The 24,209-nt window shown below is 27.7% G+C and overlaps 5 protein-coding genes across 11 annotated transcripts; 1 reads left to right on the top strand and 4 right to left on the bottom strand.

The window, feature by feature from the left end:
• Positions 1-110: 110 nt before the first annotated feature.
• Positions 111-3,685, top strand: Bem46 (abhydrolase domain containing 13-like protein Bem46). 4 transcript variants are annotated; one of them, XM_072900261.1, is made up of 7 exons: positions 182-315; positions 837-1,135; positions 1,280-1,511; positions 1,796-1,989; positions 2,071-2,231; positions 2,551-2,839; positions 3,514-3,685. In XM_072900261.1, exons 2-6 carry the CDS (start codon positions 970-972, stop codon positions 2,821-2,823), a joined length of 1,026 nt encoding a protein of 341 aa, XP_072756362.1. In that variant the 5' UTR covers positions 182-315; positions 837-969; the 3' UTR covers positions 2,824-2,839; positions 3,514-3,685. The 4 variants fall into 4 exon arrangements, with proteins under 4 accessions (XP_072756364.1, XP_072756362.1, XP_072756360.1 ...); XM_072900263.1 differs by lacking the exon at positions 3,514-3,685 and having other exon boundaries at positions 111-235; positions 2,551-2,983; XM_072900259.1 differs by lacking the exon at positions 3,514-3,685 and having other exon boundaries at positions 2,551-2,983.
• Positions 3,686-3,751: 66 nt separating this feature from the next.
• LOC140669981 (uncharacterized) lies at positions 3,752-6,524 on the bottom strand. The gene is made up of 5 exons (XM_072900254.1): positions 6,179-6,524; positions 5,500-5,906; positions 4,677-5,336; positions 4,417-4,604; positions 3,752-4,208 (listed from the first exon to the last, which is right to left on the bottom strand). The coding sequence occupies exons 1-5, from the start codon at positions 6,276-6,278 to the stop codon at positions 3,932-3,934; spliced, it is 1,632 nt and encodes a 543-aa protein (XP_072756355.1). The 5' UTR covers positions 6,279-6,524; the 3' UTR covers positions 3,752-3,931.
• A 336-nt stretch (positions 6,525-6,860) lies between these two features.
• LOC140670052 (uncharacterized) lies at positions 6,861-8,889 on the bottom strand. Its single transcript, XM_072900462.1, has 2 exons — positions 8,423-8,889; positions 6,861-8,313 (listed from the first exon to the last, which is right to left on the bottom strand). Exons 1-2 carry the CDS (start codon positions 8,489-8,491, stop codon positions 6,964-6,966), a joined length of 1,419 nt encoding a protein of 472 aa, XP_072756563.1. The 5' UTR covers positions 8,492-8,889; the 3' UTR covers positions 6,861-6,963.
• Positions 8,890-9,035: 146 nt separating this feature from the next.
• Valrs-m (Valyl-tRNA synthetase, mitochondrial) lies at positions 9,036-15,136 on the bottom strand. Of its 2 annotated transcripts, XM_072900460.1 has the most exons (16): positions 15,002-15,136; positions 14,498-14,723; positions 13,974-14,220; positions 13,640-13,868; positions 13,389-13,568; positions 13,130-13,254; positions 12,615-12,886; positions 12,061-12,340; positions 11,776-11,898; positions 11,349-11,456; positions 11,109-11,268; positions 10,689-10,978; positions 10,337-10,543; positions 10,065-10,176; positions 9,617-9,849; positions 9,037-9,394 (listed from the first exon to the last, which is right to left on the bottom strand). In XM_072900460.1, the coding sequence occupies exons 1-16, from the start codon at positions 15,114-15,116 to the stop codon at positions 9,305-9,307; spliced, it is 2,997 nt and encodes a 998-aa protein (XP_072756561.1). In that variant the 5' UTR covers positions 15,117-15,136; the 3' UTR covers positions 9,037-9,304. The 2 variants fall into 2 exon arrangements, with proteins under 2 accessions (XP_072756562.1, XP_072756561.1); XM_072900461.1 differs by lacking the exon at positions 15,002-15,136 and having other exon boundaries at positions 9,036-9,394; positions 13,974-14,251; positions 14,498-14,636.
• A 535-nt stretch (positions 15,137-15,671) lies between these two features.
• Positions 15,672-23,425, bottom strand: LOC140670050 (probable ATP-dependent RNA helicase spindle-E). Of its 3 annotated transcripts, XM_072900457.1 has the most exons (13): positions 23,269-23,425; positions 22,848-23,193; positions 22,340-22,652; positions 21,642-22,099; positions 20,916-21,273; positions 20,486-20,652; positions 19,628-20,270; positions 18,953-19,293; positions 18,537-18,749; positions 17,542-18,222; positions 16,758-17,216; positions 15,887-16,221; positions 15,672-15,814 (listed from the first exon to the last, which is right to left on the bottom strand). In XM_072900457.1, exons 2-13 carry the CDS (start codon positions 22,947-22,949, stop codon positions 15,676-15,678), a joined length of 4,209 nt encoding a protein of 1,402 aa, XP_072756558.1. In that variant the 5' UTR covers positions 22,950-23,193; positions 23,269-23,425; the 3' UTR covers positions 15,672-15,675. The 3 variants fall into 3 exon arrangements, with proteins under 3 accessions (XP_072756558.1, XP_072756559.1, XP_072756560.1); XM_072900458.1 differs by lacking the exon at positions 18,537-18,749; XM_072900459.1 differs by lacking the exon at positions 22,340-22,652.
• Positions 23,426-24,209: the final 784 nt, after the last annotated feature.

Genomic DNA, 24,209 nt, shown 5'->3' with positions numbered 1-24,209 from the left:
ATTCGATCATTAACCTCCGCGAAGATTAAAGGTACATTCTGCTTAGTGGAAATACTGCTCGTGAGATAAAGGTAGAGTTTAATTGACCAATCAGGACAAAGATTTCTTTGTTCTGATTGGTCAATTTAATGCTCTACTTCGCGAGTAAAATTTCCGAACGCATCCTAGTTCGAGGAAACTACGTTAAATGGCGCGCGCATTCGACGAGCGACGAATAGAAAGTATAGTAGATGTCGTACGTACAAACTAACCTAGATTTATGTGAATAATTTATAGCGTAATAAATTAAATAAAATTAAACGCTCAATGCTCAAGGTATAACAATCGTTATTCAAACAATCATCATTTTATGAATGCTTACATTTTAGCTTTTGTCTTTAAATTCCATTAATTAGGTCGTCCAGCTTATACGATGCAACTTTCACTGTCACAGATTAGGTTATAATACGTATACTTTCTCTAATTTACACAATTCATGTAATTCGTTTTTATTTTTTATCTAAACTATAAATCAATTAAAATCATATAATCCTATAATCCATCTAATTATTTACATATTTAATCATATTTAATAATATCAATTTATATATTTAATCGTATTGTTTTATTATCTGTAAGTAGATGAGAAAATAATTAACTTTTTACTGAAATATTTTATCCTTTCTTGATTATGCTTACATATTGCCTTTTATTTGAAAATAAAATATTATTTAATTAAAACAAACATACGTTATAAAATTTATTATCAAATTTTTTATGAGATGTATAAAATAAATTAAAAGCAATTACAATTATAATAATGTATAGTTGATAGAATATTTATCAATTTTTTGCAGGAGTGAAGTGTGAAAAATTGCAGCGATTGATTTAATGGATCATGGGTGTCTTTAAACCAAGACGAATTTGTTTATTGCAAATAGTTGGGTTATTCAGATAACGCTTTGTCAAATTAGACAAAACGGGGAAATAATGTCCATCAGAATACGTTTAGCTCGCAGTCGACCAATGAGACTTCTGGGTAGTGTCGCCATGAAGTGTTGGGCTTTTAGTGGAGTTTATATCCTTGTCTGCTTCCTTTTATATTGGTTATATGGTGGAATTTTAGCTTTCTTCTTGCTGTGCTTCGCCACAACTGGTTTGTATCTCTGACTGCAGAAAGTATTATTTTTTAACAAAGTTCTTTATAATCATTATTTTAATAGTAATATATAGAAGTATTTTTCTTAACAATAAATTAAAATTCTTTATTTTTATATTTGATAACACTTTATTATTACAGGAATTCTCTATCACAGAGAAGATCAACTTCTTTATCATCCAGAACTGCCATCTCATTCCAGAGTTTATGTGCCAGCTCCTTCAATATTTAATTTACCATATCAAAGTGTGTATACCAGAGCTGGAGATGGTACAATGCTTCACATGTTCTTTGTTTCTCAACCAGAGGATAGAATGAGGAAGGCACCTACATTATTGTTTTTGCATGGCAATGCTGGCAACATGGGCCATCGGTATTCAGTATTTATTATTTTATTTTAATATTTAATGTTGCTTTACTTATTACACTCACATTATTAAGCATAAGTTAAATAAATTATTACAATAATACTGAGTAAGACATTTTTAGAAATTTTAATTATAATCATATTATCAGAAATGCATGTTTTTCATTGATTATACCTATATAATCTCTATTATATAAAAAATAATATATTTATATATACTAGTAAGTAAAATTGTGCATATATTACATGTATATAATAAATTTATTATAAGTTTCATTGATTTTTTCTAGGTTGCAAAACATAGTGGGACTGTATCATAACATTCAGTGTAATATTTTAATGTTAGAATACCGGGGTTATGGACTGTCGCAGGGTTCTCCGTCTGAAGAGGGTCTCTATATGGATGCCCGAGCAGGAATAGACTATCTGTCTAGTAGAACAGATATTAATACTAAAGAAATTATAGTATTTGGTAGATCACTAGGTAAAGAAACAGGTTTTATTTTAGTACTTCAAATATTACTTATATTTTAATTATTATTTTTTAATCTGATAATTTTGATAGGTGGAGCAGTAGCAATCGATTTAGCCACAAAAGAAGAAAATTCGCAGAGAATTTGGTGCCTTATACTCGAAAACACCTTTACTAGTATTCCAGATATGGCCGCCTTATTCGTCGGATCCAAATTTCTACAGTATCTGCCACTCTTTGTATACAAGAACAAGGTAAAAAGATAGAAAATTTCCATTCTTTTTAATGTTATTTTGTGAACGATTATTTTGGTTTTCTACAAATTATGAACTCTTTTTAAGAAAAATTTAGCATATTATAAAGTGGTAGTACAAAGTAAGTTTATTGTCAATGTCTGACTTGTAACAGTAATATTATTATTATATTGTCATTTAATTTTATTATTATCATAATTAAATATAATAATAATTTATTACATATTTTTTTCATAATCTTTAAAATAATAAATATCTTTTATGATCACATTTATTTTTTTTATAACATATTCTTATATTTTCATACTTTTTATTACAGTATTTATCTATTCTGAAAGTTCGCGCAGTCACAGTACCCACTCTGTTCATTTCCGGTCTGGCAGATACGTTAGTACCACCTCGCATGATGCAGGATCTCTTCAAAAATTGCCGAAGCACGTGTAAACGTATACTTCCAGTCGTGGGTGGCACGCATAATGAAACTTGGTGCCAGCCGAATTATTATCAAAACATTTGCAATTTTCTGACCGAACTCAGGGAAAATCCCCCTCCAAGAGTGACGTCTAGTCATTGGCAAATTGATGATATCTAATGTTGATACTGATTAAGTATGCCTATTATTACAATCTTAAATATAAGAATCGTTTTCATGTGTTATGAGTGTGGAAGAATCGATTTTATCAAATCGTAATTTCATAAAGGTCCTTCTCGCACATTATAGCCGCAAAGAAATCAATCTTATGACTCTAAGAGGAAATGATAATGTATATTATAATAATATATTATAATATATAATAATATAATATAATATATTATACATAATATGTACATATTATATATAATATACTGTAATTATGATATATATTATACATTATAATATATATTATATTTAACCTTGCGTCCAAATCATAATTAAATTAGACTAAATAATTTGAATCTTTATAAATTCAAATCAGTTTAAGTAATTGATTTAATTATAATCAATTACATTAATTAATATTTTGGAGAAAGATATTTATTAGTAAATAAAAAATAAAATTCATGTAATTATAAACTTTTAAGAGGTTTTTTACATTGAAACGTATGAATCAAAAACAAAATTTAAATATCTTTGAAAAAACGATTTAAGCTATGTTAAAGATAAAGCTATATTTGTTGTTAAACATAAACTTATTTATTAAAATAAATATAATTTTGAATAGAACTTTACCAAAGCAAAGTATAATCACAAAATTCTTGATATATTTCTATATATGGTAACTATTATTATATATTATTGCAGACTATGTGGTTCCTGTTATAATATGTACTATAATAAAAAAATAAGAAAGGATTAGATATTATAACAGCTAATTTATGTAAGAATATAAGCTGCGCTAAATTATGGAAGTAATATCTTTTATATGTTTTCCCACAATGACAGTCTTCATGTTTTTATAAGAAAATAAAGAAAATTAAAGATATTTACTTAATGATTTAAATTTTATTTTTAATAAAAAGTCCAAAAAAGATGAGCTCGTAATACTTTTAAAAGACTATTTAAAAATATATATATATATATCACGAATAATATACACTTCTTTTCTTGTCTTTAAGCTTATTAATAGGTTTTTTTGAATTTTTAATTGATTACTGAATTGACTTATAACAAATTGATTCTATCTGCAAATCTACGATTAAGTTAATACCTTATCTATTTACTAAAATCTACGATTAATTCGTCTTTTTTTCTCGATCATCCTTCGAGTTAACAGAATCCCGATTATCATTAGAATTGCAAGCAGAGCAATCGTCGTGGCCAGAACAGTAATCATTTCGGGACTAATTTCAAATGTTACGACCCGTTTGTCAGAAATACTCGCAATATTAACAGTCATTCTTTCTGCGAAATGTGAAAAATCATCGCAGAAAACTTTTCCTTTCCATTTATACCAATGAATCATTCTTTTATTGGTCAACGGAGGTGGACCAGTACATCTGTAATTAATAAATTTAAAAATTGAAAAAAATATTTTATTTACTTATATTAAATTTTCTAATAATGTATCGAAATACGAAAAAATGCTATTTACCTATTCATAATTTGTGAAATAAGTTCCAATAATATATATATATATATATATATATATATATATATATATATATACATACAATTATATTAACTTATATAATATATTAGAATTACCTTAAATCTTCTAAAAGACTGGGCTTCATCAAATAAAGTTTTGGAACTAATACACTTAGCATCCATTGCAATGAACAGTTACAAATGAATGGATTACCTTGCAGATTAATGAGATATTTCGCATTTGAAACATTTACATCAAATAACTCTGATGGCAAATGAGTAAAGTAATTATTGCTCAAATCTAGCTGAAAAATAAAAAAAAAATAATTATATGTAAAAATATATTTTATCTCTAACCAATTATAAAATATGCTTACAAAACAAATGTTCATATGCTGAAAAACATTTTTCTCGATTGTACTCAACTTTGTATTATTCGAAATAGTTATATTAATACAATCATTCTTCCTCTCTCTCAGTATTAGAAATGTTTCTTTATCAATTTTTTCAATCGTCTCCACAAAATTTACTTCAAATCTTTGCAATCTCAGTTCAGACCGAATTTTTATATCTTTTAAACGATTTCCATTAACTTTTAAAATTCTTAAATTTGGAAAATTCTTAATAGAAATTGTTTCAGGAATTATTGTTAAATTGTTAAAGGATAAATCCAGTGTTTCCAAATCTTTCAGAAAAACATCTGGAAATTCTGATAAGGAATTTCCCTTAATATTTAGATCCTTTAATTCTTCCAGTAATGTTAAATTTTTATATATATTAGAAATGCGGTTGTTTTGAATGTTTAAGATGCGAATTGATAATTTTTGTGGTAATAAGCGATTGATATAATTGTTTCCTGCATAAAGTTCCAGCAGTGAAAATGGGAAATTTTGAAGATTTAAATCGAGAAAATAGTTATCGTTCATGTAAAGTATCTTCAAATGTTGTAGGCGGAGCAAATATTTGTCTGGGAAAATAAGCAGTTTATTGAAGGAAAGATCCAAGTATTCCAACTCAGGTAAACCATCAAGGAATCTCTATAACGGAATAAAATAAAACAAATAAGATTAATACATAATATTAATATATTATAAAATAATTATATATTATATTATTATCTTTATATAATTTATTGTTGTAACATTGTCAAAAAATTTAAATAAGTTTTACTGCTAAAATTAAATAAAATTGCTACATTACCACATCAGTCAGGTTGTTGTGAGACACATCAAAAATTTTCAATTTCGTTGTTGTGTTTTCTAAACTTTTCTCCAGTCTGTTGATTTGATTATGACTCAAATTAAATTTGGAAAGGGAAGAGTCTATATTTAGAATGGAAATATCAAAGTTCCATAATAGATTATGCGAGTAATTTAAATCTTCGAGCTCATTTAGATTCTTGAAGATATTTGAATGTATATTATTCAACTGATTCTGAGACAAGTCTAATTTTTTTAAATGTGTCAAGTTCTTTAGTTCGTTTATGGGTAAAAGTACTAAATTATTTTTTGAAAGAATAAGTTTGTTTAATTGTTGATGCTGATCGAAAATGAGAACTTCATTGCTTCTTAAGTGTCTGTCATGGCAATCAATAATTGCTTCTGTATCTATATATAAAAATATTGATAATTAATAATAGTATAATAACATAAAGATGTACATAATAATTATTAATTTTATTTATTATCGTTTATTTAATTTTCTTAATAAACTATTATCTTCCTTCTTGAAAATAATATCAATATTTATAATATTGACAATAAAAATATATATTAGTGATAAAAATATATTCCCAAAAATAATATAGTATATACGTTTATATTTCAATTTATTTATTAATCTTTATTGCTTCTTCTTATAGATTTTTTCTTTTTCTTACTTAAGTCAGAACATGCACAGGTTTTGCATATGTTACACAAACATTTGTTGCACACAATTAAAAGCAGTAATATAATGATATTACAATAATTAAACATCATGATTCATATAATTTTGTTACTCGTCATTTGGTTTCACATTTAGACTAGATGTCAATGATTGCTTAAACTACATTGAGTCAGAGCAAAAGATACTATACTCGAATCACTATAATCGATCCTGATAATATATCTGATAAGTACGTTTACCAGATAACGTGTTACTCACCTTGTTGAGAAATTGGATACGAGAAATAGATCTAGTTACACTTATATTTTATAATTTCCATTATTTGTACAATATTTTATAGCAAATCAAATTATACAGTGTAATAACTTTGATATATATATATATATATATATATATTTATATTATTTTCTCATTCGTTCTAAAAGTATTTTCTAAAATAATAAAAATGCAACATTTTTTGTTTGAAAAATTTTTTATTATGGTGCAATATTTGAAAAAGCTTTGCTATTTATTTTAAACAAAATTTTTAAAATAAAGTAAACTAGTTTTCAAACAATAAATTAGCAAATGCATGATAATCATATATAAATAAAAAAAATTTTTTTAATATTGCATTACACAAAAATATTAATAATGTATATCACTTATTGTTGTGTATATTTATTTTTTAATTATATCAGATTAACTATGTCTTAATAAATAATTTAAAAATATAATATTGATAGAATTAAATGAATATTTATGACTTAATTAAATTTACAAAATTAAGACACAAATCTAGGACTTCTTAAAAAAATCTGTTAGTGTGGATTGCTTTTTCTTCACTTTCTCCACTTTTGCTTCTACTTTCTTTACTTCCCTCTTTCTCTCTTCCTCTTTTTTCTCCTCTTCGTCCTCGGAACAGCTTACGTAAACATGTTCCTTCCTTGTCACAATATATTCACCTTCTTTATAAGTCTTATTAACTAACTTCAGCACTTTTCTTTTGCCATTTTCACATTTTACTTTTGGTGGAGAGGGACTTTTAGGTCTTGTCACAGCTTCAGGCTCTGGGGATTCAGGAACTGATTCTTCCATCTCTATGTCACTCTGTATTTCTGAATCGCTAGAATCACTCTGGACAACAATTCGTTTCCGTTTCTTCGCAGTTTCGTCTGTTTCTTTGCTTCTATTACGTTTTTTTCCACGTAAATTCTCCTTATTTTTAACTTTTCTTTTTTCTGCAACTTCCTCCTTGGCAGTCTCATTTTTCTGTTCTGTTAATATTTCTGTAGGTTTCGAAGAAGATGAAGACTTTCCAAAAAAATTATCCAAGTTTCCTTTCTTTACAGAATTGCTCTTTGGAGACACTTTTCTAGAATTGACAGTTCCTTTACTCTTCTCTATTGAACCTTTAGTCTTCTCCATAGGACTATTTTTAGAAGAACCTTTATTTTGTTCTACAGAATTTTTATCATTTTTCACAGAATCTTGTTGCTTTTCTGTTAACTCTTTAACTTCCTTCCTTAAAGTTTCATCTTTCTCCATTGAATCTGTATCCTTCTTTGTCAAATCTTTTTCCTTTAGAAAGTTTTTATCTTTCTTTGTTGAATTTTTATCCTGTTCTTGAAAAGTTGATTTTTCAGTATTCTTTGATTTTGCAGTCGAACCAAACAAATTATTAAATCCACTTTTCTTTGCTGTTATTGAATTTTTTTCTATTTTTGATGGATTTGTGGTATCTATAGGTTTTAAATTTGTCCCATTTTCCATTGTGATTTTCTTTGCAGCTATACCCCAACGTAACAGCTGCATTTCTTCATCACTTCTCTCTTTGCAGGCATCACATTTTATTGCGCTGTAATTCACATTTCCAGAACCAGAAGTGGCGAGTAATTTCAGATCCACTAGGGGTTTGTGAACACTATAGATGTGTTCCGAAATAATTTTATTGAACTTCTCTTTAGCTTTAAATATAGCAGATTCTTTTACTACCTCTACACGCATTTCATTATCTTTTAAGAGGCCAATTAATAAATACGTGCACTCAATGTTATTGTTTTTATATTTTTGGTAGAATTCCCATAGTATTTGTTTTGCTTTATTAACATGAACATGCAATTCATTGCTTAACCATTTGTATGTGACCTAAAAATATTAAATTATACGTTAACTACATTTATATATAGAATATAAATAAATAGATATATACAATATAAATAAACATTATATATGAATGCATTCGCGATATAATTACCAGCTTATCATTATCGAAAACATGGCCAGCTAAAATCTCCAAATATTCATTCAACGCTTCCATGATCATCTTCCAATAATTTATTTGTTTCAAATGTCAGTGAATTGACAATGCACGATTTACTCAAATGTTCAAATGTAAGCATTCGTTAATCTAACCTAACTTTGTACAATACAAGGTTGTTAGAAAAGTACGTTTTATCAGATTCCATTTAGAGCTCACAACGATAATTAATTATGCCGCTCCTTTTACAATAAAACGTTATTAAAATTACTCTCTGATTAATTATTCTTTGATTATTAACTTCTTTTCCTCTGCGCTATTACGATTTCGCGGTACTCCGATCTTCCACGTGATCATATTTTATGTTAGAGGGAGAAGGTGAATAAAAGACAAAAAGCGCAACAATTCAATTCGGTGCGCACGTAATCAGAATAAAAGAAGTCTTAAAAGATTTGAGAATTTAGTTTTGATCTTAGAATAATGAAAATCAAAGAAATGGCATTAAAATTACAAGAATCATGATTCTGTTTAAAAATTTGAATCGCGAAAATTTAGACTCTAAAATATTGGCATATTAGGAAAATTAGATAAAAAAATAGCAGAATTTCAAGCATTGTATATAATTTTTGAAAAACATTGAGTATTATAATTTATCTGTACTATGAGCAAAATAATGCTGTAATAACTTTTTTTAACTTTTTAAACAAATGACCAGTATTTTTTGCAATTGCAATCGTGCGTGAAGTTCTGCATTTAACTATATGTATGCGCAGTCAACTTGCAAAGTTTTATTTATAAAAAATTTCAGAAAACATAAGTATAATTTACTTGTGTGAAAGAGAGAAGTTACATCTGCAGACATAGTAGATATCACACATTCTAACAAAGATTCTCTTTTTCTTGATTTCTTTTTTCCAATTTCTCCTTTCTTGCAATATTCTTTTTAACCTGTTCCAACATCGAGGCATCCTATAAGATAAATAATAAGCATTGTAAATCTTTTATGCAAAAGATAATAGTATAAAATATAATCTTAGGAAAATAAATACTATATGTTATATATAAATATATTACTTTTTCTTTTTACTTTTTATTAAAAGTATAGAAAAAGATTAATATCGATATTGATATTCTAGTATATGTATAATTAAAATTTAATACTATAATTATATATATATATTTCTCATTTACCGTAGCTGCAATAAGTAACGAGCAATCGTTCGTATGTATATATCGAGTAGTGTAAATGCTACTGTTGTCGAAATTATCGTTGTTGCCTTTCACTATCTCATTATGAAAATCACCATCATTAACTGATTCTGTCAAGTGAATAAGTACATTCCAGATTCTGCTCACTCCTTTAATCAGGTTTATATTTTCTTGATAAAAGTCATAATCATACATGTTATTGACCAGGATACTAACTGTCCAAAAAAATAGGGAAATTTTTCATATATAAATTTTCATTTCACTATTGTTATTTATTATTTATTATTCGTCTATTATGTGTACATATCTACATGTATATGCATATGTATATATGTATGTACATTTTATATTAGATATAATATTAATTTTTGTAATAAATTTGATTAAAAATTTGATTTAATCAGCATGTTTATTTTACCAATTATCCTACCTTTTGGATTTGACTTCTTGCTCACATTTGCCATACAGCTTCTGATCATATCTATCACACTCACAAGTTTGCACATCTTTTCCTCCAGTACAACGTCTCTCAAATGCTCAAACTGTTAAAACAAGTAAACATAGATCAATTAAAAATAAATTATTTAATATAATACGTTCAAGAGAAGGGAAAAAAGAGGAAAGGGAGAAAAAAGAAAATCATGTATACATTGAAAAAAATATAAAAATTATTTATGTTTGCTTATATATGCATACACATACCTCATATGGCATGGGATAGGATGTCTCTAGCAATGAGGAAACTGACTGAAATCCTGGCAAACCCTTCTTAACCAGTCTCGTATATAGATCGTCTGACAAGTAAGGTGTAATAGGTGCAAGAAGACGCAACGATACTTCTAGACATTTTGTAAGAGTATCAAAATGTCCAGCTGCATTGCCGCTCTTGAATCCGAATTTTGTGCTCTCCTGTGTTTAAAGAAACTTTATATGTATATATAATTTTTAAAAATGTATTAAAATAAAATTAAAATACAAATTATCATTATTATTGTCATTAACCAATATTTTTAACATTCTTACACATTTTATAAAATATTGTACTATTTTGTACCACGTAAAGATCGCAGAACTCATAGTGCAGAAATTGACGAATTGCAGTAGTTGCCTTATGGAAGTTTCGCTCGACAAACGCACTATTCACTGTTTCCACCATCCATGACAATCGGCTCAAGATCCATTGGTCCTGACTTAGATATTTTTTTTCTTTTTCTCTATGTTGTTGATTCTCTTTATTTTCGTCATTCTTTGCCATCAGTAACACATATTTACTCGCTTGCCAGATTTTGTTACAGAAATACTTATACGTGCGACAATCATCTACGTCAAAACTGATGGTACGATCTATAGTAAAAGTTTCTTTTATGATTCTTCTTTTTAAACTCCTTTTTGAAATTCTTACAACTTTTCAACAATTCTTTAGGTTTTTCATAGATATTCATGTTCCTAATTCTATTTTATTTATTATACTTACTCTTAATATTACGTGCGCACAACGACAACCTCAAAGCATCTGCGCCGCAGTCTGGTATTCCTGCAGAGTACGATTTCGTATTGACACGCAATGTTCGCTGCAACTCGTCAGCGCTGAGAATGCCCGCTGCGTGATTTTGCTTTGCTTGCACATTCAGTTCCTATGTTACGATTACGTTTTAATTATATTTTTGTAATATAATTTTGATGTATATGTGTTACTAATTTGAAAAATACTCACCTCAAAGCTACAACCATTCATAATGTTTTCTGGTAAGATAACATTACCAGAACTCTTGGACATTTTCTTACCATTAGCGTCGCACAAGACACCATGAAGCAGAACCTCCTATGTATATAATTGTATAGATAGTTATCAATTCAAACGCATTTACACTAGAGATTATATCTTTACAGTACATAAAACTTTGATAAAAAAATTATATTTTTTAAAAAAGATAATATTATGATTCAATGAACAAATAGTACATAATTTTATTTTTTAGTAGAACAACTCAATTGCAAATTGATCGGACTGATTAAAATCTACTGTTTATTGAAAAATTTATATATTAAAATTCTAATAACATTGATATATATATATACATATTTGATTTATATATGATATATATATATATATATATATATATATATATATAATTGTATACCTTAAATGGCAAATTTTGTGTCATTTCCAAACTTAGCATCACCATCCTAGCCACCCAGAAAAGGAAGATATCATGACCAGTTTCCATCAATGTTAATGGATAGTATTTTGCCACGTCCTTCGTCTGCAATAATAGTAAGTGTAACGTAAAAATAAAAAAAACTAAAATAACAGATAATTATAATATAATAAAAATAAATAAGATCAAAAAGATAATGGTAACACTAATACAGTAAACGATATATTAAATTATTTTAATAAAATTATAGTAATAACAGAAACTAACATGTTCCGGCCAGCCGAGAGTGACAAACGGTATAATTGCTGAAGAGAACCACGTATCGAGGACATCAGGATCTTGACGTATGCTTACTGTATCCCCATATTTCTCTCGTGCTCGTAAATATGCCTCTTCTTCGGATCGTGCGATTATCCACGTAGTGTTGTTAATACTATTAGGAGTGAAAATATCACTGTTATCACTGTTATAGTTATTGTCACCATGATTTATAGAATACGCCGGGATGCGATGACCCCACCACAACTGTCTCGATACACACCAATCTCTGAAAAAAAAAGAAATTAAAAATTTTTTTAAATTATCAAATTTACTTAATTAATTCGCATGTTTAGAGTTATTCATGTTTTTATATATTTAGACTATTCACACATTACTGTATACATTTATTTATTCGTTACATACTTGTTTTACTTGTTTTTATTCATTCTTTCATTCATTTATTTATTTATTTACTTTTTTATGTATTTCTTTGCTTATCTACTACTCATAAATATTATTTATTTAATAATTAAATAATCATATACATATAGTAATTTTACCTAATGTTTTCAAGCCAATTATACCACAATTGTTCATGGTCGCCATCGCTTGAATCGATCCTTAATTCACCATTCTTTACGGCCTCGTACGCCTGTCTAGCCATTGTCCCGCATCGTAGAAACCACTGTTCCTTAGGCAGATACTCAATCACATCATGCGTACGTGAACATCGTGGCAGTATCATTCGGTGATGGTCCTCCACGCTCTTCACGATACCTCGCGCCGACAACTCATTCATGAGTCTCTCCCGCGTGACGAATCTTGATAATCCCTAAAATTATTTATTGACAATAATAAACAAGAAAAGAAATCAATAATTAAATAAGTAAAATATATGACAATATATTTAATCAATAATCTATACAAGTACATTGAAAAAAAGATTAAATATATAGATATACTATGAGATTGTAAAGATATTAAAAATTTATTTTCAAAAATATCTCAAGAATATATCTAGAGAAGAAAAAAAAAGAAAAAGTCGTACTACTTATATCTTTTTCACGAGTCGTACCTTGAATTCCTTGCATACATCTGTCATATTGCCAGCCTCGTCGATAACGCTAATTACTGCCAAATTATGTCTTTTGGCAATGCTATAATCCGAGCGATCGTGCGCCGGTGTGATTTTTACTGCACCTGCAAGAGAAAAATATATATAATTACTCCAATAATAATAAAAGAAATAATTTTATTCAAAATTTATTAATTTCTTCTCTCTCTCTCTCTCTCTTTTTATATAATTACAAATTTATCTATAAATCTCTTTTTACCAGTGCCAAAATCTCTCTTGACCGAGGAATCGGCTATGACAGGTATGATTGTCTCTTTTATGGGATGTAAAACTTGCCGACCAATGTACTTCGAATATCTTTCGTCGTCCGGATGCACAGCGATTGCCACATCCCCGAAAATCGTCTCTAGCCTAGTTGTTGCAACTATCAGTTCTTCCTCTGCGAAATCAAATATTAAAATTGACATATATATAAAATTAATTTTAATTAATATTTATTTTTACACTTACTCGAATCTTTGATCGGATATGCCAGCTTGATTAATTGGCCAACAGTAACTTTGCTTTCGTGTCCAGGTAACCGGAGTTGCGTCTTGCCATTTATTACAAAATCTTCAACCTCGATCTCTGAGATTGTGCTGCGCAACGCTGGAGACCAATTGACGAGGTCTTTGCCTCTGTACAACAGATTCCTTTCGTTTAGCCGTACAAACGTTTCTGTCACTGCTGCACTATGATTCTACGAGATCACACATGTACAAAACTTCGTCATACTAAATATAGTAATAATTATTTTATGTAATATATATAGATATATATTTTATATAATAAAACAGAACATTACTTCATCAATCGTAAAATATTCTCTGTTCCAGTCAAGCGTGGCACCAAGGGCTTTCAGCTGCTGATTGATAATCGTGGCCTTCTCCGTTTTCCATTGCCAGAGTAATCGCTCGAATTCGGAACGGTCCATATCGTGTCGTGAGATGTTTCGCGTGCGTCGCAACGTACGTTCCACCACGGCCTGCGTCGCGATTCCCGCATGATCCAGACCTGGTATCCACAATACCGGATGACCTTTCATTCTGTGCCTGTATGTATGTGTGCACAGTAGAGAAAAATCTATAATGTAATGGTAAATTTACCTTTATAGTAAATAAATGTACTAATGTAAAAAATATATGATATAATAGTAATAATAATAATAAAATATTAATATATTACTGTCATCTGTATATGTATACTAAGTATATAATAATCAAAAATTTTGACATAATAGTTCTATTATATAATGTAATAGTTTGATTTTTAATTTACATAATATTATATGTTATTATTATATTATTTAATGCTACTAATATTGCTAACCATCTTGCTAGGACATCTTGGATTGTAACAGTAAGTGCATGACCCAGATGTAACACTCCTGTAATATTGGGTGGTGGTAAGACCATACTAAATGGCTCTTTGCTCTCTTTTTCCTCATTGTCTCTTCTTATCTTTGCTATTCTGGAGGCTGTAAAGTAATTGTTGCTCTGCCAAATATCATACCAGCCTTGCTCTACATCTTTTGGTTTAAACGTTGCAGGAAAATCTGCAAATTTAAGATATTATTTCCTTTTTATTCTCACATTTGTTTTTAATTAATATTTTTCAGTAGATTTCAATCAAAGTTTTATTTCATAAGTTCTTGCCAATTATGCGAAAAATTTAAATTTCTCCTACTTTTTAGAGGAAATTCTTTTCAAAGGAAATAACTACAGAAATGTATACATACAGATTCAAGTACGAGAAACACATGTATTTATATATGTACATTAATAATAGAGCTATACATATATATATATATATATATATAGTAAAAAAAAATACCTGTTAATCTTTTATTATTGCATAATTCTGCAGTTGTAGTTGAAGTGCAATAACGTAATCTTCGACAGAGAAAATTCATGCGCAAAAAAAAACAATCGCTGAACGTACATTGCATTATTGATAATTTTATTCGCAAAAATATGAAGTAATAAACGACTCGTGTCGTAAGGGAAATTTATTTTTTCATTTTATCGTAATTCAATTAGTTATACTAGTCATGTTTCTTTTAAATAAAAAAAAAAAACATATATACGCTTTTCACATAACCCTTGCCGGCGCAAACCACACTACAAAATCAAATCTAACTTTAAACCTCAAATTGCAATTGCATGTACATAAATACCTTAAACCTATTGGAATGTACGCATTGAAAGTTTAAATCTAACCAATAGACGGAAACCTTTCGCCCCTCTTGTCCTGATTGGTCAAATACCAATTTCCAATATACAGTGTGTATACATACAAATATGCGCGAAATATGTAAATACATATGTAGTGTTAGCTCTATTCAAATGTAAAATATGGATAACAAATCTAAACAAAAAAGAAATAACACATTTGTTCATAATTAAAAAAAAATAATCGTTCGCAACAAAATTAAATTATTACTTATCATAATCTATCTTAAGCGAAATACTTTGTGATTTAAAAATTTTTTTATCTATAATAATGATCTAATTAATTTTGTGTAATGTGTTCTCGTTTTTTACATGTTGTTTTGAATAAAGATGATTGCGTAGTTCCAACAGACCAAACATTTCTATTTCACACAGCTTACAGAAAATGGCCATATTCTTCATCTTAAGTACATCTCTAATGAAAAATAAAATATATATATATGTATATATGTGTATGTTAATAGATAAAAATGTAATGTTTACATACTCGTAAGCTAAACGTTGCAATTCCGCAAGATGCTCTATCATTTCTTCCTTTTTCTCATCGATCTCACGTAATTCTAATGCTTTATGCAACGGATAAATATCACATTGTCCTGACGTTTCTCGAATGGATGGCAAAAAGTATAATTTGTCATAATAATTCCATTTATCAGAGTAATAATCGAACTCGTCGTTCAATGAATTTCGTAATTTTCTTTGTTTGTCTCTTAGTTCAAGTAAAATATGTTTTAGTTTATTCTGACAGTTTATTTTATACTCACAATTAGAAATTTGATCTAGTTGCATTCCTGCATTCATCCAATAACGTAATTTATTTATCTGTAAGAAAATATTGTGTGTAAAAATTGATTATTAATTTACTATTATTAATGAGTCATTACTTTGCATTATTAATTGTATTATTAGTGAGATAATAAAAGAAAAATAATATTAATAGATTATAAGAATAAAATAAACGAAAACACACTAAAATAAATAATTGTTGTAATCTATTAATAAAATTAATGAATTATATAATGAACAGCAAAAAGTGAAAACTTTTTTTGAACAGCTAAATATAATAGGATGTATTACATATAATAAATTTTACGTAAAATAATTGCAAAATGTGATACAATATATAAAGGAATAAGAGATTAAAAGATTTAAAATAAGAGAATAAAAGATTTTCATAAGAGACTTTTCTTTTCGTTGTTTTTTAAAATTTAAAAATAAAGATAAAATAAAGAATTTTTTTTTTAATTTTTCTAAATTTTAAATAATAATCTAATTTAATAATCTTTTAATAATCTAATTAATTTTCTTACACTTTACTTCGCTAAATTATCAATTTATTATTTTTATCATTAATATACCTCTTTAATATCATCAATCGTGATTTGCACGTCAAACTTAATTTCCATGTCGTGATCAGGAAACAAACTTTGTCTACTACGATCGTTCACTGGTCCCAAACCGCATAAAGCTCCCGTATAATAAGTCTTTCGTGAATTGCATCTTAATTCTATGCGCGGTGCGAAGCTTAGCGCGAGTAATGCTGCAAGTCCAGGAATATTTGGCAGGAAAGTGGTACTTCGTAAAATTAATTTTCCACTATTTAATCCTTGATTGACGATCGAAGCGACCAAAAGACGTCCCGACGATCCGACGTGATCATCATCCAAAAGAACACAATTCACAGAATTTTGGTCTATGTTTGCTCTTTTTAATTTTCCGACTGATGTCAATTGAATCAACTCCATTTCTAAAGGAGAAAATGGGCCTCGAAGTTTTATGCTAGAGTTACAATCTTCTTCTTTAGGTGGATTAGGATACTAGAATCATGTATATAGAATTCATATAAAAACATACTTTTTTACAAACTAATCTAGTTATATATATTAATTTTCTTCAAGCATTATTATTACTGTTATTATCATTATCATACACTATTCTCTTATTTTACCTTCTTTTATTAGGTTTATAAAATTTATCTATATATAATATTATCTATACAAAATAAAAAATATATAAAATTATTATACACTTTATTATTTTAGTATAAGAACTAATAATTAAGAACAAAATGTAAAATATAAAAATTAATATTACATTATTACTAAATTACATCTTTATGTTAAAATCAATTATTTTACTTACTTTTAATGAGAATTCCTTATCATACTGTTCCTCTTCGTAAAATTTTTTCTCCTCCATTAACAATGCTTTAGAATTGTTTATATTCACTCTCAGTTCATGATTATACGTCGATAAATAACTTTCTTCTTTTCTTCTAGCATATCCTTTCTCGATCAAATCGTTATTAATATTAAATTCCTCTCCTTTTTCATTAATAGTAATCAATTCCAAATTAATGGTACTATCAACAACTGAATAAATCTTTCCAAAAATCTCTCTCTTGTTCTTTATTTGCATTTCAAAATGCATTTTTGAAATTTCTGACCATAGACCATGAGAGTTAGCTTGATATGAAGGTTGCAGAAAAGCCAAATTGCAATGGAATGCTAAAGGAGGTATTTCCAAAATTTTGGTATCATTAATTTTTCTTAGATCGCTACATCGAACTCGAGAGAAGCGACCGTAGTCGATGAAAAAAACGTCAACTAGTTCCCCAAGTTCTGAGATAAAATCCTTAATTATTGCACGATGATAAATTGAAGAATCTTTTCTTTCTATAGGAGCGGCGATTATAGTCGAAATTTCTGGGGGAGAAGAAAGTTCTTTCAAGGGGTGTTTATTAAGAACGTTTTGAATAAATCGTAATTTAGAATGAGTGTCATTATCATCGAGAATCGCCCAGAAATATCCAGGACTGATAATCTAAAAAAATTGATTGACACATATCAATAAAGAATGTGTATAAATAAATTTAGACAAATAATTTATCCAACAATAATTTCATCAATCAATAAAAAAATTAAATGCAATGCCTTAATGAATCTATAACTATTATTATAAATGTGTGTGTGTGTGTGTGTGTGTGTGTGTGTGTGTGTGTGTGTGTGTGTGTGTGTGTGTGTGTGTGTGTGTGTGGTGTATATGTCTCTTTATGACAGTATGAACGTATAATTTTATATATATATATATTTTTAATTCTTATTCTGTACTTATTTTCAAGATAAAGGAGAACTTACAGTTCGTATATACAGAGGTATAAAAGTGATATCAAAACCTGGCAATTCTGGCCTAATTTTATAACTATCACTCTCTAGCTTTCTTGAATTCTTTCGAAAAAAAAAAGATCGTTCGAATTTATCAACATTATAATGCTTTGCCCTTTTTTGTGCTTCGTTTACATCTAACAAATTTATCTTGATTGGCACATTACAATCTCTCATCTTGACAGACTGATAAACAAATAAATTAATATCTGTTACATAATCATAATGTTTCATAATCAATATTTCACTAATTATATATATATATAATTTCTTATATTCTATAGATGTGTATTATTATCATTTGTGTAAAAATTATATATATTACATAATATATATTATTAAATTTTATATATATATATATATATAACAAATAATAAATTAATAATTACCTGATATACAAAATTTGATATATTGTAAAAATTGTCATTGATAAACACTTTCTCGCGAAACTGTACAAAAACACGTTCTGATTTATCAAAAAACACTCCTATCTGCTTTTCTGGAATTCCTTGATGCTTGGCAAAAATCTCTTGGAAATTTTTAGCATATAAATATCCAGGCTGATTTATTGGCCATCCTTTTAGATAGATTGTTGTCATGGGATCTAAGGTACCCAGATTCATCATAATATTTTCTTTATAAATTTCCAAATTTTGCATTCGTTTGACAAAGTAATTGGGATAGAATGCTCCTGCAAGAATGACTTGAAGTGCGAAATCGCGATCTGTACCTGAAAATAATTATAAAAGAAATAAATCTAATTGTAGATGTGTTTTATAATTGAAAAATAATCTAAAATAATATAAAATAATCAAAAAGTTAAAAAATAATTGAAATTTAACATATGTTTCTAATATGTATATAATTCAGAAATGAGAAATAAAAGAAAACTAAAAGTAATAAAAATAATTGGAACAAATTTATAATTTAAAAATTATCAAAAAAGTTGAAAAATACAAAAATAATCAAAAAAATAAATGAATACAAAATTATTACAAATAATTAGTCAAAAACTATTTACAAATTTAGAAAACAATAAAAACAAAATAAATAAATGATAATACCTTGCCAAATGGTTTTACTAGCTCCAATACTCTCCTCAATTCCAAACTTCAGCAATCTTTGAACGATCTCATTTACTAGAGCATCCAATTCGCACAGAGTTTTTAATTCAACTCCATTTCTCTGAGCCCATTGTCTTTCGGCTCGATAAGTGGTTAATCGACGATTCGCTTTTTCATTTTGCCACATTTTGTAAACATTTAAAGTAGCGATGCAATCACTATCAGAATCGTAAGCCCATTTTCTACGAGTGGCGTAAGAAGAAACATCAGAATGGAATTGCATATTAAAAACATCCTTGACGGCCATACTGGCCCCCAAAATGATAGCATCTCGTAAAACTCCAAAAACGTGACCTAGCATAATTAATTTCGTAATTCGTATATCAAGCGGAAGTAATGCCATTATTCTACCAAGATCGGTTAACTTTCCGTCAAAAGGTTGAAAATGACTATCCTCATTTACTAACGCTCCGATCTCTTTTAGAGTCAGGATGGTAGCTGCTAAATTAGTGAGAGAAGGCGGATCAAGAGAAAGGGAGAGAAGGGCACGTGGTTCAGCAAAGTCGAGAATCTTGGCACGAATAATAATGTTGGCAAGTGGGGCGCGAAGTATTTCTGGAGTGCTCTCATTGTTTAACATATTCTGTAAATTTCATGAAAAATTAATTAATATATTGTAAGAAAAAATTGAAATGTATATAAAATATCATATTAAAAAAAATCATTTTTGTAAATGCAATGTAAAATATTTCAAAGATCTAATAATGAATTTTAATCTCTTATATATTTATAGAGATTTTTAAAATATAGATTATAAGAGTAGTAAATATTATAAATAAGCTTATAAATATTACTTACATCATAAAATGCTTTTGGCACTAATCTGTACACTCTACCATTCATTACACGACCTGCACGGCCAGCTCGTTGCATACAATTCGTTTTACTTGCCCAATGAAGTTTTAAACTTTGGTACTGAGTAGTGGGATCGACCTCCAACAGTTTTACAAGGCAGAAGTCTATCACTTTAATTTGCAGACATTTATTAAATTATTAACTTTTTCTTATTTATTATACAAATTGTAAAATTATTAAAAATTATATGTATCCACATATGCATGTGTTTAATTTTAAGAAAATATTATATAAAATAACAATATTATATATATTTATATTATTTTAATATCTTTATAATACTTCTTCGTAAATACTCTTTTATATTATTTTAATATTTTTAATATTTTCTTATTTTTTTCAGAATTATATAATTTATAAGAATTTTATTTACCATACTTTATATCTGGTACAGTAATACTGCTTTCAGCAACATTTGTAGAAAGTATAATGCGTCTGTAACCTTCTGGTGGTTTATGAAAAACTTGTTGTTGCTCATCACTTGAAATTAATGAATGCAAAATTATCAGGTCCCATAATTTCTTTGCATGGTAAACTGATGATAGGTAGTTATACATTTCTTCAATTTCATAAATTCCGGGTAAAAATATGAGAACAGTATGTCTCTGAAGCAAATCTGAATCTTCTTCATTATCATTTACATCAATTTGATCCAGAGCATTAATGATAAGAGAGCAAAAGTTGATCATATTTTGACCGATTTTTGGTTCTGCAAAAGACACCTCTGGTATCTGTAAAAATACAAATTATTATACTTATATAATTATATATTTAATACAAAGTTAATATTAAATTATATTAATTTATTATTACATTATTAAAATATATATAGTCTTTGTCTTTACATTACTATAACAAATTATTACATATTGTGAAATAAGAACTGCAATATGTAAAAAATAATTTTCATTCAAATAATTTTCATTTATATATTATATTATATATAATATTATATTATATATAATAGCAAATTATAATAAATAATTTAAATTTGTATGTATAAATTAATAAATTTAAGTATAAAATGATTAATTTCAGATAATTATTGTTAATTTTTATAATTTATATTTTTTTACAGTTTCTTATAATTTATACTCACTGTTCCTAAATTTTCTATTTCATCCAAATAATATATGCAAATTTTAAAATTTCTTTTTTCTGGAATCTTGATAATTGGTGCTGGTACTAGCTTATTGCCCACTCTGGTAGAAAAATATCCCGCAAATCTTATTGCATTGAATGTTGCCGACATAAGAATAATTTTGACTTGTCCAGAATTTGTTTGTAACAATTTTTTAACGATTAGTAAAAGAAAATCCAAATCTTGATCACGTTCATGAATTTCATCCAATATGATATGTGTATATCTCAACATATGTTTGTCATCAATCAAAATATTAAGGAGGACCTCAGTGGTGCAATATGTTAAGCGCGTTTCAGGTGAAATTTCCGATTGCATACCCACTTTGTAGCCTATAAGACTTCCAAGAGGCGATCCTGCTTCTTGACAAACTCTTTTGGCAACATTTATTGCAGCAATTCGTCTTGGTTGTGTAACTAAAAGAAATATGAAAAACTATGAGTTTTATCAAATATGATAATAAATCATTAAAAATTACTAAAAAATTATAAACTATAACAGAAATTTACTTAAAAAAACACATGTATTAGTCTTATTAATATAAATATTGTTAATATCAAAATTATTAATACTTTACCATTGAAGATGTTTTATATGTATTTTATAAATATATAGTATAAATATATAATACAAATAAAAATTATCTAAACATATACCTATTATATTGCAATTAAGCCTCTTCTTGATATTATCATCAAGAATAAATTGAGGAATCTGAGTGGTCTTTCCGCAACCAGTTAGTCCTTGAATAACAACTACAGAATTTGTCTCGATTATCGATAACAATCTATGCTTCATAAAAATTATTGGCAAATTAGATTTTGGCTGATAAGTAAAATTGCACTCCTGATAATCTTTTGCTAGATCTTCCACATAAAGCTTTTGCAAAGTGTCTTCTAATACTGTATTGTTTTCAAATATTGGGTCAAATTCAGATTCCTTTGTATGGGCATCTTTACTGTTTACAAACTAAAACATTGAAAATATAACAACTACTTTTCTTCTATAAAAATACATACACAAATATCTTTTTAAAGTATCATTAATTTACATTAGTGTGTAATTATATATATATATATATTATGTACAATTAATTAATATATTAGTTATACTAGGTTTAATTGCTATCAAAAATATTATGCTTTATCAAATAAATTATTCTACCCTTAAATATTCTTCAGCTTCTGCTTCTGTGTAGTCCTTTATATAAGTTTTATCCATCAATTCTTCAGACTTAGTCAAATGTCTTTTACTTGATGAATGCATAGTTTATGTTTTATTTTATGTAACGTTTGAACATAAAATGTTTTCACAATTCCAATAAAAAATAAAAAAGTATTCAAATAAATTTTAAATTGAATTATTATTATTAATCATTTGTCAATCATCAGTTTATTAGTATTTGTATGTCATTTTCAATTATCAAGCTGAAAATATAATATACTGTCAAGCTTGGCTTATTTTTCAGAAACACCGTGCGTCCATGTAACTTTCGTTCAAATTTTCTAACCTGTAAATAATAAAAATATGCAACATTTTACATAAATGGAGATTATAATAAAATAATAATTGCCTAATTACGTACTGTTTGCGTAATTTGTAAAATCTCTACAATTCAAAAACTAAAGATGCTGGTTAATTTTATTTCAACATTGATAACAATTAACGAACAATCTCTTTCTCGACACAAATCAATCATTTCAATCTTTATACTTAACAGGGAAGACCCGCCAAATCCGATATTCAATTGCAATAGCATATATAATCCGACAAACGATTGGTCACATCACCTTAGTCGAAAAGGTAGTAACAACATGGTGTAGCTAATCAGATTCATCTTTATTTCTAGCTCGACCAATCAAGTTCGTTTACAATAAATGCTTAAGGTTCACTTATTTGGGTTACGTTCCAAAACGTTCTCTTGGAGGAAAATTTTATTCGAAATATATAGTACACGTAACGTATACTATATTATATTGAGTAAAATTTTCCTTGCAGAAAACATTTTGAAACGTAACCTTGATAATTTACAAATACTTCGAGAAGGTAAAGTCACATGGTGCGGAATAGAAATGATTGGCTGTTTCACTTTAATTGAATCAAGCGAAGAACATCTGTTCATCCATTTCGATACGAAAGTTTTAAATCGTTTACTTTAGGATGAAAAGACCAAAGATTCTTTTGCACTGATTGATCCTTTGCGTCATTTCTTTGCTTCGAAACTTTTGTAAAAAAACGCAATAATTCTCCAATTTCATTTTGAGTGTAAAAAGTGCAGTTACGAGAGAACCAAACCTACATTTGTGGCGTTCGAAAACTACGCTCGCGCGTTCAGAGTGTCAATGGCTGCGTTCAGCAGAGAAAGCAAATCAGTGAGCGCTTAGTGATTCTTTATTGTGATTGGTTTTTGCACTTGGATCCAACGAAGATCTAAATGCAAGAACCAATCACAATAAAGCGCTCACTGATTTTTTTTTTTTTTTAACAAGGACAGACCAGATATAGGGACTTTAGTATTGGTAACGT

This window comes from Anoplolepis gracilipes, chromosome 10 (assembly GCF_047496725.1).
Source record: "Anoplolepis gracilipes chromosome 10, ASM4749672v1, whole genome shotgun sequence".
NCBI classification, from domain to species: domain Eukaryota; kingdom Metazoa; phylum Arthropoda; class Insecta; order Hymenoptera; family Formicidae; genus Anoplolepis; species Anoplolepis gracilipes.
Note: the sequence above shows the minus strand (reverse complement) of the source record. Positions and strands in the feature narration are given on the sequence as shown.

Bases quoted from the DNA above. Each gene is read 5' to 3' on its own strand.
- Bem46 (XM_072900261.1), top strand. From the start codon at position 970: ATGTCCATCAGAATACGTTTAGCTCGCAGTCGACCAATGAGACTTCTG. The intron at 1,512-1,795 runs GTATTCAGTATT...GATTTTTTCTAG, and splicing joins GCTGGCAACATGGGCCATCG to GTTGCAAAACATAGTGGGAC. The intron at 1,990-2,070 runs GTAAAGAAACAG...TAATTTTGATAG, and splicing joins AGTATTTGGTAGATCACTAG to GTGGAGCAGTAGCAATCGAT.
- LOC140669981 (XM_072900254.1), bottom strand. From the start codon at position 6,278: ATGATGTTTAATTATTGTAATATCATTATATTACTGCTTTTAATTGTG. The intron at 5,337-5,499 runs GTAATGTAGCAA...ATTCCGTTATAG, and splicing joins ACAACAACCTGACTGATGTG to AGATTCCTTGATGGTTTACC. The intron at 4,209-4,416 runs GTAATTCTAATA...TATTAATTACAG, and splicing joins AGTCTTTTAGAAGATTTAAG to ATGTACTGGTCCACCTCCGT.
- LOC140670052 (XM_072900462.1), bottom strand. From the start codon at position 8,491: ATGATCATGGAAGCGTTGAATGAATATTTGGAGATTTTAGCTGGCCAT. The intron at 8,314-8,422 runs GTAATTATATCG...TAATATTTTTAG, and splicing joins TTTTCGATAATGATAAGCTG to GTCACATACAAATGGTTAAG.
- Valrs-m (XM_072900460.1), bottom strand. From the start codon at position 15,116: ATGCAATGTACGTTCAGCGATTGTTTTTTTTTGCGCATGAATTTTCTC. The intron at 14,724-15,001 runs GTATTTTTTTTT...TTAAATTTGCAG, and splicing joins CAATAATAAAAGATTAACAG to ATTTTCCTGCAACGTTTAAA. The intron at 10,544-10,688 runs GTACAAAATAGT...CTTTAAACACAG, and splicing joins AGTTCTGCGATCTTTACGTG to GAGAGCACAAAATTCGGATT.
- LOC140670050 (XM_072900457.1), bottom strand. From the start codon at position 22,949: ATGCATTCATCAAGTAAAAGACATTTGACTAAGTCTGAAGAATTGATG. The intron at 22,653-22,847 runs GTAGAATAATTT...TCAATGTTTTAG, and splicing joins AAGCTGAAGAATATTTAAGG to TTTGTAAACAGTAAAGATGC. The intron at 17,217-17,541 runs GTAAGTAAAATA...ACATGATTCTAG, and splicing joins ATAAGGAATTCTCATTAAAA to TATCCTAATCCACCTAAAGA.